General features: G+C 41.1%; 1 protein-coding gene across 2 annotated transcripts in view; it reads right to left on the bottom strand.

The window, feature by feature from the left end:
- The window catches only part of PLEKHM3 (pleckstrin homology domain containing M3), an 85,628-nt gene that overhangs the window by 8,760 nt on the left and 56,366 nt on the right, over positions 1–20,502 (bottom strand). For both annotated transcript variants that reach the window (XM_062579148.1, XM_062579147.1), the window contains exon 6: positions 12,950–13,107. In XM_062579148.1, the coding sequence (XP_062435132.1) occupies positions 12,950–13,107 (158 nt within the window). The remainder of the gene's footprint in view (positions 1–12,949; positions 13,108–20,502) is intronic.

Below are 20,502 nucleotides of genomic sequence, written 5' to 3'. Positions count from 1 at the left end.
AAAAAACAAGTAACGTTAAAGAAGCTAAATGAAGTATAATGCCTTATATCTGTTCAATATTATGCTTTTTACACTAAAATTTGATTCTTTTACTCACATTTTTAAGTCCAGCTGATGCGTCTGAATTAGTTTTTGAATCAAGAAACCAGCTCATGCAGGTATTTATCATTTGTGTGATCAGAAAGAGAATGCGTGTTATGGCTCTGTTCCAGTAAAGCACATAAACACATTCTTACGACTGATATCCTTGTGATTTCCTTGGGATTAGTGATCTGCCTAAATAAAGCATGTGCTTATGTGCGCTGCTGGATTGGGATCTCCACAAACAGACACACTAATGGATGAGAGACAGACAGATTGGACAGCCACGTCTTTAAAACTTTCCATCATTCTGAACAGACACTGATGGTGATTTTATCAAGCTAATTCACCCTTGTTAGTCAGCAATTTACAACGCTCTGGAAGCTGCTAGAGGGTAATGATTGATGAGGAGCATAATTTTATGTTCTGGCACTGCCACTCCCTATGCTTGCTCAATAATTCTCCCCAGTACTCACAGAAGTGACAAAACTTATCAGAAATTGCTGCTGAAATGGATGCCAGCAGGATTAGAAAGGAGCCAGCACACCTGCTCCACCAGCCAAAGGTCATCCACAGAGAAAACAATTAAAGATTAATAGTGTAATTCATTTTTCAAAAATAAGCTCAGTGAAAAAAATTAACAAACTTCTCATATCCCTCAAAATCAAAACAGAGAGAAGAAATGTCTGCACTGTTATTGTGCTGGTGGAGTAGCTGAAGCCCAGAGCAAGACCCCACGCTGAGGCATGAAGCAGACGCAGCACAGACGGACAAAGCTGCCTCTTGCTCTCTGGAAGGACTGTCTGAGAGGATGACTACATTAGCTTTCACCATGCGTCTGTATCTTCTCACTGCTAAAGAAACTCCACCATCTAGGGCCAATGTTGCTCCTGTTCTGCATTTTAGGAAATGGTAAGTTACTCCCTCTAAAGTGATGGAGCTATACTAGTACAAGCCCCTACCTTTGTTTTTCATCATGCCAAATTTAAAGCCACAAAGAGGAATTTATACAAACAGTGTTAAGTGACCCTGGAAAATCAACTGGTTAACCACTCCTCATCTCTCTGGGAGAAGTTTTCCAGTGATAACAAAAAAGCTGCACTAAAACTATTTCTTCTTGGAATATTACAAACAGATTGCCTCTTACTTAATCCTGAGGTCTGATTTTACCTCCACTGTTGCATCAAAAAAGGGCCATCAGGGCTAAGAACATCAGCCTGGTGATTCTTCTTGATCATGTGTTCTTAAGTCTGTTTCTTGGTATAAAGAACTTGGACAGATGGATTCTGTATTTCAAACAATATATTTTTGTTTAACAAAATAAACATCTTTCTCTGTATGCTATGAAATAAAGACCAAAAGACAATGAGTCCTAGAAAAGCAGTACTGGGGTCTTTCTCTCACCTGAAGGGTTACATACAAAATGCTGGACTTGCAAGATTAAATGGTTACATATTGCTTAAAATATTGCGCTCAGCATAAGAAGCTGCCTTCCAAGAGGATTACTGGACACTAAAACATCAAGGCTACTTTGTACTTTAGGTGTTGATCCCATACTCAGTTCTGCTTCACAGCTCTAGAGTTGCAGAGGTTACTCTTAAAGGCATTCAGGAATTCTCCCTGTTTGGATTAATATTTTTTCCTAGATTCAAAACTCCACGTAAGCCCCATTTTGATCTTGTGGATACTCTTACATACATTAATATTCAAATACCCAGTTCAACAGCTTAACTGCTTCATCGATTGCCCTTGTCACTCAGGAGCTGCAAGTTCAATAATGGGGGGGAACAACACAACAGTTAACAAAACTGATCTGAACTTGAACTGGATTCCAAAACTAAAAACCTAATTTACAAATACTCTGATCAAGCTGCATGCATGTAATGCATACCATGCCATGACAGAGCCCTAACAATAGAGATCACTTCCCCACCCAACCCGTCTCCTTTGCAAACCGAGGCATCCAGAAGTAGGATTAGTAGCAGCTGCATCTTGCAAAGGCAACAGCAGCACCTGTGTTAGGAAAAAGGGTGGTCTGCCTGCACTTCTGCAACGATACTTGCTTTGCAAAACTACCTCACTTACAGAGCTCTTTCTAAGCCTCTCTTTACATCATTTTGTAAAGCTTCTGACAAACAGAACAGCATTGCTGGAATCTGCAGAGAATAAAAGACAAGAACTACCTTTTTACTTTTTAAGAAGGCAGAGAACAGAACAAATATTAAAAAGCTGGAATTTGTCAGGCTGGCAATCTGGGCACCTACACAAGAGTAAGTGTTTTGACGTGTCTATGTGACCAAACACTTCTCTGCTCAACGACGGAGAACATCAATTTTCCTCTCTGACAAAGTCAGCCAGTGATTTTGCCTCCCTTGGCATGATGATTTACAGAGCGTTTTTTCCTCACTCCCATCCCATAGGACCTCCTGCAGTCTCGCCAGAGCTGCCACAGGTTTCTTCTCATGCCCTCTCTGGACTCTGATCATGGCTGCCATCCTCAGAGAGAAGCAAGGAGACCTGTCTGACTGACCTGTGATGGAGGAACTGCTGGGGTTGGCGATAGCTGCTGGGTCAAACAGTGTAGCCTCTTCCCTGTGCGAACTGAGAGATCAAACCCAGCTCTCCCTCCAATAAGAAAATATTGATGCCAGGGGACATCAGGCCAGGCACGCTCTTTCCTTTTCTCATTCACACTACAAATATTAAATGTTAATAACATGCTGCCCTCTGCTTTATGAAAAAAAATAAAAACCTGACAACTTCACAAAACTATCAGCTTTCCTTGGCTTCCACAGCTTCCCTAGGTCCAAATTTTAGAAAAACCTGGCTATGGCTATTTGGCTTCGAAGAGTGGCCTCTGGAATATCTGGGAACATAATGTGTGCCATCCCTTATCCACACAGCATCTGCACAGGCAGCCTATGCCTGCCAAATCTAAACTCTGCAGGGTTCCTTTTCCTTACAGTAAGTAATCAAAATCACCACTGAGCAGAGTAAGCTTCAGCATAAATTAGTTACATCTTCCTACCTCAGTGTCCCCATACATCCCCATCCAGCAAACACTGAAAATACTTCCGCAAAACTCCTCTTTCAGATACATAGGTGCTCCCAAGAAACAGCAGTAAATCTAAGGCAGATTCAGGTCTGCTCCAGCCTTTTTGGGGGTCCTATTCATCCCAGCACTTCTGCTGGACTTTCCCAGAGAAGAGGGGTTGAGTCTTCTGTCATCTGATATATTACAATGTCTAGGTCCAGGGCCAGATATTTCAGAAGCACTCTACATTCAGCATGAAAACTTTGCTGAGAAATCTGATAGTTTAAGGACTGTAGCTAGAACAGCACAATTCCATAGTGAACAATTTTCAATCAGCTTGACAGAGGTGCAAAAAAAAAAAAAAAAAAAAAAAAAAAAAAAAAAAGAGGAAAGAGGTGGTTGCCAGTCATCAATACTGTTCATTCTCTGACCATCTAAAACCAGCCTACAAACAGTTTTGTATGGGACTTTCACAGTTTTTCTTTACATCTATTTGCAAACCTCACTGTTTTAAAACATTTTTATTTCCCCAGAGAAGAAATATATTTTGTAGCCTACAACAAGCTTGTGTAATAGTTCACTACACTTAGTTACCTTGCTCTTAACCCTGGTTATTGTCATAGGTAATTCATGGTTCAGGTACTATTTCTGAATCTTCTTCCATTCTTTGGCTAGAGGCCAAAAAGTCTTTACATCTTTTGTGAGACTTTGATATACTACTGATAATAAGCTGATGAGCCTGTAGTTATTCAAGCCTTTCATGTTTTCTTCTGTAATGAATGATATTGTGATACTGCACATTAACAGTATCTTGCTATTTTTCAAACATTATTTGTAGAATTGGTGAACATAGCATGTTGCTTTCATACTGACTTTTAGCCTTTTAAGAAGGCATCTTAAATAGCTTCCTTTCTATTTTGGTATTTTCTCTGTTTCTTTGCTCTTTCCTGATCAGCTCAATTTCTGTTGAGACAATACAATAGGAGATGTTTTGTGTTTTAATGCTAGAGGGCTTTTTTTTTTTTTTTTTTTTTTTTGGAATGCTGGAGTAACAGAAATGCAGAGGATTATTCAGTCCTCTAAATAGTGTCTACTGCATTGAAGAGAGAGAGAAAAAGCAAACCTTCCACAGCCAGACAGGCTTTATATTGCTATTATTACTATCATTATTACTTAAAAAAGAAAACCTTTTCTACATTAAGAGTCAAAATTATTCCATCTGTGCTGAGGAACAGCCAACATTATTATGTCTCATTAAGTATGGACTTTTTATACAAATTCATATCAATATTTGGCAAATTGTAAATACTAGCAAATTCCCACATGTATTTCACAGACTTATTGCTCAAATAATTCTATAGTCTGCACAATCAATTGATCATACTTGTATTTCTCCCCTGTATTAGGCCACCATTTAGGTGCCAAAGAGGGGCTGCTGCACAAAGAGGCAGACTGCCTCAAAGCTCTTTCACCTTGAACAGAGAAAATAAAGCAGGAACGATCAACTGGCGGCCCAGGATGTGGTCTGCAAGGCAGCTTTACCTGGCTTCCAGGAACCTTACAGGTTGGCAAGCTGCCAGCATGACCATGCTGGGATGAAGGTGCTGGAACTGGCCAAGATGAGCCGACTTAGGTACGACGCACAAGGGGTTGTACTGCCCTGGCTTCCAAACATCTAGGCGGGAATTCAAGTGGCCCACAGTTATACAAAACCTGTTCATCCCTGAAACAAACACATGCTGGATAAGAGATATACCAGCATTCCCATTTTACAAATGGGAACAAGAGGGGAACAAGATGGGAACTTGCTTGAGGTCTGCCAGGAACTCTCAGAAGAGCTGAGAAGTAAGAACAGCTCTCTTCTATCCCAGTGCAGTGCTATAGCCACCCACCATCCTTTCTCTTTTGTAATTTTTTATATTTTTAATTTTTTATAGAAGAACAACTTCCCCTGTGCCAGATTTGGCATACATTTGTTCAAAAAGCAATCCCTTGAAGGGAGTTTCACTAAGCATTTGATTTAGGACTGAGCCCTTCATTGCCTAGAACTCTTCAGGTTATTATTTTTCTTCCCCACAAAGAGTGAAAACAAGAAAAAACATGGTTGTTCATTATATTTTCTTTAGATGATGCCAAACACGCACTAAGCATCCAAAGTACTAAGCCATCTGTAACTGGCTATTAAAAAAAAAAAACAAAGGGCAAAACACAGTAGCTTAAACAAGCCTTGTCTAGGGGATTCCATCTTGCACCCCATCCCATGCCAGGCACATGTGCCTGCTGCAAGGACAATTGCTCAGCTGTGAATATTGCACTGGTGCCCTCCAGAGCTCTCAGAGACTTTAGCAAAACACAAGGGAAAAAAATGTACTAGCTTGTGTTCACCGACAAAACAAAAAAGCCCCAAAAGCAATCAATGTCTGACACACACGTGCAGCAATATTACTACAGTTGCCTAGGAACGAATCCAAGCAGCCTGCCTCGGGAAGAAAAAGGGACTCCAGCGTAGTAAATGAATGGAAGAAAGTTGGCACTAATATAGCATTGATTTGCCCCTAGAAGGAGCTTGTTAGGATAATGCCCTCTCTCTCTTTCCTTTCACATCACACTTACGGTCTTTACCAGACAGTCTTTTTCTTTCTTCTTTTCTTTTTTTTTAATAAATACCATACTTAAAAACTGTGATTTTGAAAAAAGAAAAAAAAAAAAAAAGGTGCTGTGGGGGGTCGGGAGGGGGGGTAGAGCCATACAAAACAGAGTCCTCTACCTGCTGCATGAAAGTTGAAATCATTACATGTTTGAAATTCATTCTAAATGATGAATTTAGTGCTCCAAGAGCCAGTATTAGCCAGAGGTGGTGATTCAAAGCATAATCGTAGTTCTCCTCTCCATATCCACTCTCGCTAGGTGAGGCCTACCCTTGGTGTGCTAACACAGCTTGAAGACGTTTCCTGTTCTTTAGGGAACAGCTGGGTTCTGGGCTGGCCTTGGAGGGTAAAGTAATAGCATGAACAACAAACTGTCATGCATCAGCCCAGTGTGTGCGCTGTAGAAACCAGTGTAGAGAGGTGAACTGGTTACAGGTGGCAGCTAGCAGTTTCTGCTGACAGGGCTCACCACGGAGAGCTACACCAAGGCAGGAGAATGACTCACCGCAAGGTATTCCCAAAAACAAAGCAACACCAGGGTTAATGCTCCCTTACACACAGTGTGGGTTAGGTGAGCTGCTGGGGAAGTGCCCCAGGAGGGGAGCAGCCACGACTGAAGGAGCCTCCCATCCCCAGCTCAGCCGGCCTGGGCTTGCTGCCAGCTGCCCATCCAGTCACAGCAGCACCCATGCATGGGCCAAGGTCAACTACATCCAACACACATACAAACTGGTCAAAGGTGTTAAATTTCCATTAAATTTCCATTTGGGAAAAAGCAGGCAGCTTGCTGGAGGGGAGAGAAAACCATTAGCGCCCCACCAGCAGGGGGGAGCCTCAATGTCATCTCCTCCCTTATGAGAACCAGCAAAACACAGAGTAGAGAGAAAAAAATGCCAAGCTGGCCTTCGCTTTGGGTGCTCACAGAACAATTTGTTATGGACTTGGGCTGAACAACAAGAATGGCTTGATTTAACCACCTGCTATTTTCCAGTGACAGTTGTGTGTACACACTGAGCTACCGCACCAAAGTGTGGCAGCAGGGTCAAACAGGAGCAAAGAAATGCTGCAGCTCTCAGATGCCTCTCTCTGCAAAGCCCTGTCGCTCCCGATTAAGGAGGGAAATGTGTCCTCAACTCCTACCCCAGCTGTGGCTGCAGTGATTTATCGTGCATTTATCCACGTGTGTTTCCATTCCATACTTGCATTCAACAGGAGAATTAAGGAGTGACTGTGCACCTCAGCACTGCATTTTGTGAACCATGTGAGTTCAAAGATCCCAAGCCAAGTAATTTGGCTAGATTGGGGCTTGTTCACAGCAGTTCACAAGAAACCAGTAAAGGGACACTAAAGCCACTATTAAAACATGCAATCTGAAACAGCAGTGTTAAACTCTAATCAGCGGAGCTGAGTCACTCTGGAAACGGGAAAAGTCCTACACATGATAGATCCTCTTTCTGCAAACAACTGGAGAGGCTGAGGTGCCGCAGAAACTCAGGTGTTTACACTGCTGAAACCCACATCCTCTGCCAACTGCCACACCATGAACCAGACTTGTCCTCTTTACCTCTCATACTGTTAGTATACTGTATTCACAAAGTGGTGGTTGAAGACCTAAAAGCAAATAACTAGATAGTATTATTTATAGTTATATTAATATTATGCCCTCAATCATCGTAATCTGATTGTACGACTTTGTACTATTTTGCATTTTTCTTTAAATCTCTACTCTTGGAATCCTGTGATTAGGTCAGAATTTTTGTTCTTCTTAAGAGAGAAAAGCAAAGGCTTCTGGATTTTACAGTTCTGCTGTAATGCTGAAGACATGCTCACCTCAACCCAAAATGAAAATAAGGAACTTGACATTTAAAAAATAAAGCTAATGAATGAATAGCATGATTCTTAAGGCAATCTTAGGATTTCGGAACACTTAAGAATCAGTAGTGTTGCCTTTCGTGGGCTAAAAAGGGTAGCATTAATGCACAGGCAGCATTGCAGAGGTCTTCCTGCTTGAAATACATCGAGGACCAAAACTGGTCCCTGGTGACCTTCCCTCTATTCCTCCACTATTGTATAGCAGCAACAGAGGAACAGTAGTATTACTCACTGAGAAGTACTGCTGAACTGAGTTGAACAAGCGAAGTCACTTACATGTCTGTATTTAATCAGGCTTTACACAGAACATATCTAATTAACACCATTGTGACATGAGGGAGGTAAAATCAATCTCTCAAACTAAGCCAGTTCCAAAATACAGTGCTTGACAGAACAGCCAGTGTATTGTAGGGAAAGGGGCGTAAGCAGGCTAGTGCCTTCTTTGTGCACATTCTAGGTAAAGTTACATTGCACAGACAAAAACAGAAGATTTGATCCAGAAGATTTTTGACTAGTTGCAAGAGATTCAGGTGAAACTAAATTATCAAGTGAGCTTAGCATCTCCAAGTTTCTTTAAAGAAAGTCCTGAGCAGATCACTTTGGGGTGCTTTTAGCCAAGCTTTTAAAACTATCAACATCCAATAAACTACTCTCTTTTGAAAATTACTAGCATAGCTCAGTGGAACTGGGCCTGGGGAAGGGCTGTCCAGCGTAAAACAAACTACCAAAGGTAAAATGGAAAATAATACACTTTGAGTGATGCATATGAGCTCTGCCAAGGTATTTTTTGGAAGTGCTCTATGCTACGTATTTCAGTCTCCTCTCCTAGTATACGTCTTTAACATTCCCCCAAATGCTCAAGGCCATTTTTCTCCAGTAACAAAGTATCCACAACAGAAGGAGTTGTAATCTTGCAAAGACTTTGGCATGTTCATAAAGTTAAGTACAGCCTCAGAGCCTTTAGTAAGACTTCTCACTATGTGTAAAGCTAAGTACATTCATACATCTTATCAGGATGGTGGCCAAAGGCATCCAAGCTGGTTGATACAGTCAAGCCTGTTCTGTGGCACGTCTATTTTAAACTTGGGTCTTCTGGTTTGTATCTATATCGATATGTCCTTAATTGATCTGCAGAACAAATTAACTTTGCAAAGTGAAAACAGTTTAGCCTTGATAAATGGATATGAACACAAAAGAACCATTCTCCATGGTTCACATACATCCACAGGGACCACATAAAAGGCAAACAATTGACTAACCAGGTTTTAATCAAGTGAGCAGCTCAACCAACTAACCACAGCAAATCACCCAGGAGAGCAGTCACTCATGTGCCTACGCACTGGTAAGATCAAAACTTTGTTAACTGGGTAGCATATACTAATTTTAATCAAAACTATTAATTACTTAATTACCTAATTAAAGAGAAAACCCTTGTACTGAATAAATCTATACTCTTTCCAATGGCATTTTTCTCAGTATTCCTAAAGATTTAAAACTTGCTAGAGGTGTTTGAAGTCATAAAACAAATAAGGTCATGTATTACAGACTACAGTATCACTGCATGGGCATTTTTTCATTTCTGCTTTTATTTTTTATTTCAGGAGGAAGAAACAAAGTTTTCACCATAGTAATGGTGACAGCTCAAGGGGCAGTGCCTAACTGCTAATAGACAGACAAGGATGAGCTAACCAGACAGTTTATAATCAGGCATATTTAAATTTATTTCTCAATACTTTTGTAAATGAAATTAATGATTTCTTTCATCCAAGAAATAAAACAGGAGGCAGATGCTCAGATGTTTTAAGTTGCCAGAGCTCCAGCAAAATCAGAGCTGTGACAGTTTACATTATTTGGCAATTTGTTCCTTGAAATGTGTAATTAACTCAGGAGACTTTAAATGTAGTTCTCATGATTTAAAGACCTTCTGAAAGGGGCAGATATTGTGAAATTCAAAAAAAAGATGTGATGAACTCTTACATAAATGAGAGGGAAAAAAGACAGAAAGTAGGAAATAGTGAACAGAGGAATCAAATAGATCGGAAGACCCCAAAGGATAGGCCAATTTTTCAGATTTTCTTTAACTACTGAATTACAGCCTTCATTAAGCTTCATGCAGAATGGCCACGTCCCATGAAAAGCCACAGAAAGGAAATATCATTAGAAAGCTTCTGACTTTGGGAGCCCCCCCCTTAGGCTCAAGTTGCTGCAGCAAGCTGCTGCGCTGCACTGGGGAACAGGCCCAACAAGGGAGCCTGCCAAGCACAGCCCACAGACCCACTAATTAAGTGACCTGATTGTGTTTGTTTTGGAGCAGTTTGCCAACAAAGGAATGTGTCATGCTGATTAGGGAGAGGAGGGTATGTAATATATGTGTATTCAAACCCCGTGGAGTGCATATGGAGTGCATAACCCAGGTATTCGCTCTGTTTGCTCGAGGACTGACAAAAATGACTCTTAAGCAAATAACCTGACCAAAGAGAAACTCCAACCCTCAAGAGCGGCCCCCATTTTCTCTCAGATATAGCTATCTAAACAAGAGCCCATCCTTCATAAATTCCAACTGAAGACTGCTCTAGAAACTGCTGGGAACATTTTGGAGAGAAACAATCTCTCTGCCTCAAAGCTGACCTAAGAGACCAGAAAGCTGGAAAGTTAACAGCCAGCTGAGAACCACCTTGGCATTGTGATGGCTGCTCTGACAGCTGTCACTCTTCTCTCCAAAGAGCCAGAGAGGTCAGGGAGGTAGCCAGAAAAACAAATGCCTACTCAACACACACACACACACACACAGAAAAACACACAAGCACACTTCACTTTTCAAACATTCTACAGGGAGGCAAAGTTTGCAACAGCTGCCATGCGCCCACTTTTGTGTATCTCTAACCTGGCAGCCCAGTTTCTTGATAGATTAGTAGCACACTCAAAGTAGGTGAGCAATATCTGAAAGCAACAAGGAAAACCAGGTCTCCAGCATTCCGCTGTTGCGTCAATTCAGCAGCTACTGCTGGGGTACTTTTTAAAGCCTAGGCGGCCATGAGTATTAGATGCGAGTACTACGATGTAGGTTAACAATTCTAAAAAAAAAAAAAAAAAAAGTGGAAAAAGAGAACTGTAGTCAACTCCCACTACACACTACGGATTCAAAACAGTACAACTGAATTATGAATATGAGTTAAGCATTTACTCAGACATCTGTATTAAGCTTAACTAACAAGCAAAGCCAAATATACAGCATCAGAGATTTCAGGTATAATTGCAAATCTTCACATTAACTTTTTGCAACATGCAATTACATCTGCTTCAGTTTATTATGCACACCTACCTACTTCTAACTTACCACTTCACTTTATGCATCTCACTGTAGTGGTTAGGGCACCTACCTCAGACACATCTGTCATCTGTGTAAGATGGAAACAAACACTAAAACCTCTCTACCAGTCCTTCTCCCCCACTGCTTTACAGCTGATGGGGTTGCACAGTAAAACGCAGAAGTTTCTCTGTTAGCATGACTTGCCTTCAGCTTGAAGGTGGAGAAGAGCAACAATACGAAACTGAAATAATCTTGTTAGCTTCATAGAGGCACATAAGCACACATGAGTAGTAATGAGATGAGGAAACTAACAAGGAAGGGAAATGGAAGAAGATGGGGGAAAAAAACAAGGTTTAGTGGTGAGGAACACAGAAGGAGTAAACAGAATGACCTCTGACAAAAAAAAATAAAGAGAAATATTGGAGAACTTTTCATGCCAATTGTGTTTTAATTAAAACTGTTAATGAAGAGCACTGTCTTTGGCATGAGATCAACCACAATTTTACATTTGTGAGATACGAACAATAGTAATTTCTGGCTTCTAACTCACATAAAAACAAGAGATAGCAGTTTCTTTTGGCTTTTACTGAATGCTGACAAATGCTATTTGATTTCAGAAGTTTTTAAACTCTGCAATTGCAAGGTATGTCTGATCTCAAACGAAGGACAGGGGAGTAATATCTACCCTGTAATGCTTTTGTGACCTAAATTCCCCCAGGCAAATCAAACACACAGATATTTCTAGTGAACTTGTCTTCCTAAATACTCTTATACGTTTCTATCAAGTTTTGGGGAATATTTTTAATTGCCTTATATAGTCTAAAGAGTTATCAAGCTGTGTTTCGTCTTAGTCTCCCCCTTTTTAACTAAACCTACCTCCTCATCCACCCTAGATACATTTTTTTCTTAAAAATCATTCATAGAGCTCAACTACACACCTTGTTTAACTTATGTCCACTGCTTTGTCTCTGCATTTTTTGGAACGTGGATCTCGAGAAAGAATGTGCAAATAGCCTTTGAAAGTCACGTCAGGCTGAAAATCCCCAAACAGGAGGCCTCGGTTAGAACCAATTTAATGTCTTTGTACATGCAAAGGAATCAGTTTCTAAATGAAACATTTTCAACAGGTTACTCCTGATTGTTTCCAAAGGTGGCTCTCTAATTTTCTTTTTCTCTTCAGCACAACTAATGCTTTGGAGAGCCAATTAAGAGGACTGAGAATCTGAAAGTGCCAGAAGGGTACTTCTGCGTGGGGGGAAATGCTATGCTGTCATATATACCATTTTTCCGTTGCATGAAAAAAAAATTAATTCCCTTTCTTCAAACTTCAAGACATTTAGTACCAATGCTGTGTTGCCAAGTCTGCTCTGGTTTCCTGCATTTTGCATGGTTTTCCATGCAACTGCAACTAGACATAGCCTCCTTTACTTCTTGTCCCTGATTTGTCATCAAGCATTCAATGTATGTTAAATAAAAATTCTTTTGTTCTACTTAGAGCCTGCCGTATACCTATACTTATATATCCACCTGAGAACAGCAATCATTAGAAACAAACAAACAAACTTGCACACATACCCACAGAGGAGTATGCACACAGGCAGCAGAGAATTAACCGTAACATTTCATGGAAAAAACATTTCAGAACAGACAGTTATTACTTTATAATGTAAAGTCCCAGTACCTCATGGGCCTAGTGACATCAGAGACCAGAAAGAAGTCTGATCACTCTGAGAATCCTTTTGGCTTTGCAGGACACTTTGCAAAATCAGAAGAGCTTTGGGCAAATCACACTGGGGTACTACTAGGGACCTTCCCCATTTTGAGCAGCTGTTCTGAGACTTAAAGGGCTTTGGGAAGTAGCTCTTCCCATCTCATGGTGGCCTTCCTGGGCCATTAATCCAGAGCACCTGTCCAGAAATGTAAATCAGTGGGATCCAGTCCCAGTAGGGCTGGAATCTGCAAGGATACTACATGCGAGTCAGATGCATGAATGACATACAGTACCTGCTTGTAGAAACGTCCTCAAAGGGGTAAAGGATTTCTCCATTGTTGCAAATCTCACAGATGAAACCCTTTTGGCTACAAAGGCTGCAGCTGTACACATGAGAGGTGGCAAACTTGATCACCTTCCCCAAGAAAGGAGCCAGTTTTCCTTCAATAACCTGAGAGGAAGACAACATTGAATGAACCCATAAAATTATCAGAATTCCTTGAAACACTGGAATAATATTTATAAATGCAGAGACGCAGCTGGTTAAAGTAACTGGAAAGTAATTTCCCAACAGTTACAGCTGTGTGAAATCACAAATAATAACAGTGGCCAATGAACTGTCAATGATCCAAATGTGGAAAAAATATTACTATCTGTCTCTATATAGCAATGACATACATGAATAGTGATCACTGTAAGCACAACAATGGATTCACATACTAAGTCTCAGAATAGTATATATGAAAAGAGTTTAAGGCTTCCAAATTATCACCTAACCAACAGCTATGGAGACTGTCTTACATTTATGAGTTTCATTTATTGTTAACTTTAACGCACAGATCACTTTGGTCTCTGTTTCCTTTCCTCATAAGCACAGCTATAGCCCACAAGCTATTTCTCATGAACAGACTCCCAGCTTTTCTACTTTAGTAAAGGTTTTGTTCCCCATTGATAAGCATTAAATACATTATTTAGTCATTTATGTAATGAGGTGAATTCTCATATAAACTCTTAAATGGGTACTAGTCTTTTCCTTCAGCATCCAGCTCTCAAATCAAGAAGTCCCTCATATCCCACTGCCAAACAATCCTGTTAGACCATTAGAAGTGAATAGCACTCCCTGTGTTGGCGTGAAAAAAACCTACCATGCAGTATAGATTAAACCGCTAGCCACAACACTCATCTAAATTTGTGACTCAGTGACAATGTCTCAATAAGGGGTGCTATTCAGGCAAAATACTTTCCATTCAGATTAAATTTCCAGAGCCTTTAAGGAATGTTGCTGGTGTAGGGAATAATGAAGATGGAATAAGGCCCTAAGTGTATATTCTTCTCTGCCAGGTTTCCTGTGGTCTGAATGGCAGCCTGCCAGATTAGTGATAGAAACATGTCACAGAATTAGATAGTGACCTCCTATAAAAAGCAAAAAGAATGCAGTAATTGCTGTTTTAAAGCTGTGCCCTGAAACCTAGGAGTGAGGAGATTTACACTTAAATGTATGTCAGATTCTGCTCAGGCCTCCCTTCCCTTCAATATGGTAACATACTGCTTGTAATGGGGGTTTAGCATAAACCTATCTAGAGTAGGCACAGGTTGAGGCAGAGAAGAACAAGAGGGACTGTAGAAGCATTCCTCTCCTATGCAGAGCAGGAAGAAAATAAATTGGCATTGCAGGGTAGCTTTTTCTGCATTAGCTGAGCCAGCCACTGTTAAAGCGTACAAGCAGAAAATGAGCTGCATAGGTAGCATTGATGCTGACGGCATCAAGCGGCATGGGTTGATATGTGCCCCTCTCTGCTTTGAGCTCTAGACTGCTAGCAGCATCTGCAACAACAGGAAGCAGCAATGTTATTGCTAGTACCACAGATAGGACATCTGCTCATGCTAGAGGAAAAATGACACTCCTGTTGTATCCTGGTATAGGAAGATCTCCTTAAACCAGGATATAAACAATGTAGAGAGATTGCTGCATGAAACAGAAAAACGAAGGCACAGTTCAAGGTAGCGCTATTACTAACCTTCTAACAGATGGTGGGATATTAGTCTAGCTCTCCGAGACTGGCTTTTGTTTTTCAGTTTAAAGGAGGAAAGTCTTTGCTTTCAGACTCCAGAGTTACAGAGGGCCATAAAGTCAAAAAGTTGGGAGTAGGGAAAAGCTGCAAAACCTAACAGCATAAAGGGAACAGGAGGAAAGAAACAGTGAATCACCTAGCCAGTGGCACTGCCAAGATCACCCCTCACAAAAAGCCATTTAGCACTAACAGATGATATACACATACAAAGATAATAAATGAACCAAAATAAGTACATATTTTCAAAGCATTTTCATGTTATACTAATCATCTCTAACACGCTATACAAACTCAGCTCAAAATATCATACTGGAAACAGAGCGCCATCAAACTCTAAATCTGGACTAATGTCAGCAAGACTTAAGAGCTACCTCTCTGAATTAAAATTACATTTTATATAATGTAACATATAGATTTACCATATTCTATTACCATCCTAAGCACCAGAGGTTAATTTAAGTCTGTACGAGGTACAGAGGGTTTCCTATCCCAAAGAGCTCACAACCCAAGCAAGATAGACTGAGAACAGTCAGCTGATTCTGTGGAGCTAGTGTTATTTATCACAATTAATTAATTTATTTGTATGGCTCATCGTAGCACTGTAGTGGGTTGACTTGTACCTTTGGCCAGTGCAGACATACAATGAAGATTATAACTTCAAAGAACCATGCATGCCAATTTTGCAATGTGAATTATAGGCCATTTTATTGTATTATGGGAGGAAGACAAAATGCAACATCAAACTGATGTTATCACTATTTTTAGCATCTGCAAATTTTGTGTCATTTTGTTTCATCACAGACCTCAAGGCTGTGCAGAGGATATGACTCCTCCTTGAAGCCTTTTCTCCTTTGTATTTATACCTAATAAAATTCTCCTCTCCATTTACCCTGACAAGCAAAAGAGATGATTTCTAATTGCTGCCCCCAGAGAAGGGTTTCATGGTAATACTTCCACAGTGAGTGCTTTATGGCTTTGGGTTACGGAGCGCAGGACATGTAATCAAAGGTGTCAAAACTCCTCCTATGACTAAGTACGCCCTCATGACAGACAGAGCCCCAGGATGTCAGTTCAGACATCCATGATGGCAGGGTCCCAGGACATTCTCCAAGTTGATGCTGGAGTCAGATCTTGAGTTTCATGAAAACACAAGAGATCAAAGAATAGAAGTGTGTTAAAAAATCTAATCCATTAGCCAGATATCAGAGTAACCCATGGAAAAAAAAGACCTCAAGAGGCCATCTTGGCAGGCCAGTTACATCTATGTCATATATTAAAGTTGTATCTGTTTTTAAAACCCTTCAGTGACAGAAGTGCCACAGCCCCACCCCCCCACGACCTAACTCAGCCGAATTCTATTCTCACTGTTACACTCACTCCTAAACTTTAACCTGAACCTTTCCTGAGGACATTTCAGTTTACAATAGAAGCCGAAATCTCATCTCCTCCTCCAAGGGCATCACAGGGGGGTTTCCTGCCGGGTCTCCAAGGAGTGACCAAGCTTGAAAGTCTCAGTGTGGAGGATAAAGGAGGCTACACAGGCACCATGAGGAGTAGTGCATGCTCCAGCCCTACTGACCCACAAGGCCCAGCTCCTTCCACCCATGCTGCTAACTGATGTGTGGGCCTGGAGCTGACAGCCCTTGCTGACATCTCCCAGGCTTTCTCCCAGCTAAAAGCTGGCCTGCTTCATCCAGAAACTGTTGTAATTGGCAGAGAATTGGCTATCGGCCTGATTAATACAATACCCTGTTGTGGTGAAGCGTTCCAAGACCCTAAACATTTGTGCTAGGTGATATTAACACTTTTGCAAGATGACGTCACGTTTACGTGTGTATCCTCCCAGAGAAGCTTTTGGAGATATGTTTCTCAATAGAAAATCAGCTAGAGGGGGACCAACCCAGTAAAGCAGAGCAGAAATGGAGCATGGAGGGAATCCTCTGAAATTTAAAGAGAGGAGACAATGCTTTCAGTATGGTGCTGGGTATCAAACATGTCATCCAAATCAGATCTGTGAACCTGCTGGAATTAGATGACATTCGGGGGGGGGGAGGGGAGAGGAGGAGAAAAAAGAGCCTCAATTGGCCTCTAAGACTGCAGCTATTATTCACATGTGGAGCAGGGAAATTGTAGTGTCATGTTCAAGACCTGCAGCCAGTACTGGTTTGTTGGAACTAGAAAGTAGTATATATAATCCATCTCTTTTGGCTCTCTCCAGTCTGCCCAAAATAGTCTCACACCACGAAAAGAAAAGCACATTAAGAGAAATGGTAGAGGAGTATGTTTTTCCACATGCCTGTAATCAACCTATCTAAACAATTAATCAAAGGCTTAAAAATAGTAAAATATTACACTGTCGGGAAGAGCTCATGTATGTGACAGGTGTACTGAAAGGATCTAACCAAATAAGGAAAAAAGTTGCACCTTACGCAGCAGCAATAAGGAAGTATTTGTGTTGTATGTCGCACACATCCTCACCACAATAACACCTGTTCCCGTTTGCATCTCCAAAATCCCACTGCAATATTCTCAGGTCCTTCTCAATCCCCTGTTTGCCTGATGTATTCAGAAAGAATCCAGATCTTCAGAGCTACTTAATTCTCTTTAAATTAATGAAAAAAATAAATGTCCAAATCCTTTGATATCTGAGCTAGTAGGAATCAGCTGCCTGCACCAATGAAGTCTCCCACAACTTCTGAGAAAATTGTAAAGTTTACAGACTTTACACAATGTAGAGACCATTAAGTCTAGAGACTGCGAAACTACACATTACAAGCTGCAGAACAGTCTATTCCATTCCATAACAAATGTGGAAATTCAGAACAAAACTTACTAAATAAAGACTATGTCAAAGGAGCAGACACCAAAGACATCAATATTGTCCTAAATCCCTCTAACGTAATACAGTCTTGGCATATATCTGCAAAGGCTTAAAAACATTCCTGTCTCTAAAAAGAAAAATTTAAATGAAATTAAAATTTTGCAAGTTATGGTTGAGTTCAAATTCTCTTCTACCTACAGATGGTAGCAATGGGAGTAAACTATTCCTGTTATAAGGCCCAAGGCAGGTCCTCTCTCAAGAGCACCAGTATTCAGAACAGTCGTTCTGGAAAAACAGTCTTCTGTAAGCTGACACAGAACATAAAGCCATGGTTTTATACATGCCAGGTCCTAACTGTGCATCTCACTGTGTTAGCAATTGTATAAAAATACATGCCCTTTTGTGTGCATACACAAAAGACAGGCCATGCCCTCAAAGAACGATTTACACCAACAAAAAGTTGATTTAACTGACAACATTGGGTTTTTTGTACTATCTGCCCCATATTTCCTACCCTAAATGAGACAAACTCCTTGCTTTGGAGGAGCTTCCCAAGGAGGCTCCCCAGGCTCTGCACTAGGCGAGGTCCGTCCCTCCAGCCAGAGCACTCGGCTGCAGGTGGCGGGGCTGCAGTCCTTCCTCTCTTTGGTATCACAGGGAGAGGAGATCTAAGAGCCAGCAGGAGCAGGGGCTGTCAGCTGCCCAGCCTCTTCCTCTCAGCTCGGAAAAGCTGAGACACTGAGGAAGGCCTGGATGGCACTAGAAAGCAAGAGGGAAAGCAGACAATTGCGTGCAGTAAGAAATTAAAGGCGGATGGGGTATCTGATCAGATGAGAAAGGGTTGTTGGGAGCAAAAGGTTTAGAAACAAAATTGTTTTAGGTGCTTTCTAGAGAGGGAGCTTTTCAGACAAGTCCGAAACTTAGGAATACAGGTAAACCAAGCTTTCTTCTCTCTATCTTTGTGCTATATCCAGCTGGGTAGCAGCACAAATCCAAAGAAACAATTAAGCTCCATATAAGTGAAGTGGAGATGGGGAAACTGCTGAACACTAGAAGACAAACCAATGTTAACAACAGCTGTGAGTGCCTGGGATGGGGAGAGGCCAGACACACATGCACTGGGATATGTTTTTCCTGATTCAGCAGGAAGACATAGAAGATGAAAGGCAGTAGGGGCTATTGTACAAGTCAAAATCCCTTTGGACACATCACATTAATATGATCATGAGGGCAATGTGAGATCACTCAGTTTCACTACTTGCCAGGATAACCACTGGTCCTCTGAGATTTTCTGATTCTTCTATCAAAAGACAAAGTTACCTCACTATGTCAAATTGTATTTCCAGATACAAGAGTGCAGCAAACTACCTCCAGAGAGGCCATGGCCTGCAGCATCCTCCACAGGCAGAGCAATACTCCTTAATAGCCCACTGTGAACAGAACAGAAGGAGGCAGCACCCCAAACCTTCACAGACAAGTTCCAGGAGAAGCAGAAGTAGCCCAGGGTACTCTGACTGGTATCTCTGTCCTCTACCTTCATGACACATTTCTGAGCCCACATTAGTATCAAGCACCAGAGCCAAAGGAGTCCTGTCCCACTCCAAACACATGCTGAGCTACAGCTCCATTCTGATACCATCTCTCATCCCAGCTCACTGGGCTAAGCACATCTCTGGCAGAAGTTCATCTCAGAAGACATCCACACTTCCCTAATCCTAAAACCTTGTCTCAACCGTTCTCCCACCCTGCAGCACAGCACAGAGAACCCCCAAAACAGCCCACTACACACTGCAGAGAGAAGTCAAGTCACTTGGTTTTCATTTTCCAGCCAACAGAGACTTCTTGTATTTACTTAAGAGCAAAGAAGTGTTGCACAAACTAGTCTGACAGGAGAGCCAACTAGTAAGCACGATATAATATGTACATTTTTCATATCAAAAACTGAACTAGAAAAGCAAATGGTTGAAGTAACAACAGTAGAACTTCTCATCTGTGTTAAGATGTACTTCTACCCACAGAGATGGCAATCTAAACTCAGATTTAAATGACGTTCTGTTTGGAAAACAGAACAAGTCAAAAAAGATACCCCAAAAAACCCTATGCAAAATTATTTGTTAGGAATTTCATTCAGCCTAACTAAATGACAGTTGTTCCAGTTAGAACAGTCAGCAGCCTCTGACTGGGTGTCACAGGAAAGCAAAAATAGATTAGATATGGTAAGGACAGAATTCCTCTCCAGACTCAGAGCATTTCATTCTCAAAGAGATAAAACTACGAGGGTTTTAGGGAGACCGACAGGTAAGAATAAAACAAACAAACAAACAGAAAGAAGGACAAGTCAGTTGTAACCCTCCACTGCTTCAAGTAATGCCACCATACTCTTCTGTCCACCTATTAGCTGAGAACCACAGAAATACCCGGCCCTTGCATCATGGCCATATACACCAACACTCTGAAATCTATCAGACATGAGATGAACTTTCTGGACAAGAGAGGGGAAAAAAAAGTACAGTTTTCAGACATTTCTAATGTGTTTGTTTTGAGTGGCAGGGTTCCTGTCAGCAATGCTAGCTAAGAAGTAATAGATAAGGACCCACAGGAGTCCGTATGTTCTCAATTTGTGTGAGGGTCATCAAATCTCCTACTGTATCTGTGCATTTTCACTAACTTCTAAAAGTGCAGGAAATGCTTATTTCACATGGAGATCATAAATACGTTTGATGACCCACATTAGGATTGTGAAGACCTGTGGTATACAGTTTTCAGAGCTTTTAGACATACTGTTCTGCTCAGTGTGAGTAACTGCCAAGGTTAAGATGTACAAATTCTGAAAAAGTGTCACAGTATGTTAGACCACATCAAGGGTTTCTGGATTAAAACAATGGTTTAAATTTGTTGGTATGAATGATTTCCAACATACGCTAAGTGAAAGTGAAATACAGGAAGGGGAAGG

The sequence above is a fragment of the Rhea pennata genome, chromosome 6 (genome assembly GCF_028389875.1).
Source record: "Rhea pennata isolate bPtePen1 chromosome 6, bPtePen1.pri, whole genome shotgun sequence".
Lineage (NCBI taxonomy): Eukaryota > Metazoa > Chordata > Aves > Rheiformes > Rheidae > Rhea > Rhea pennata.
Note: the sequence above shows the minus strand (reverse complement) of the source record. Positions and strands in the feature narration are given on the sequence as shown.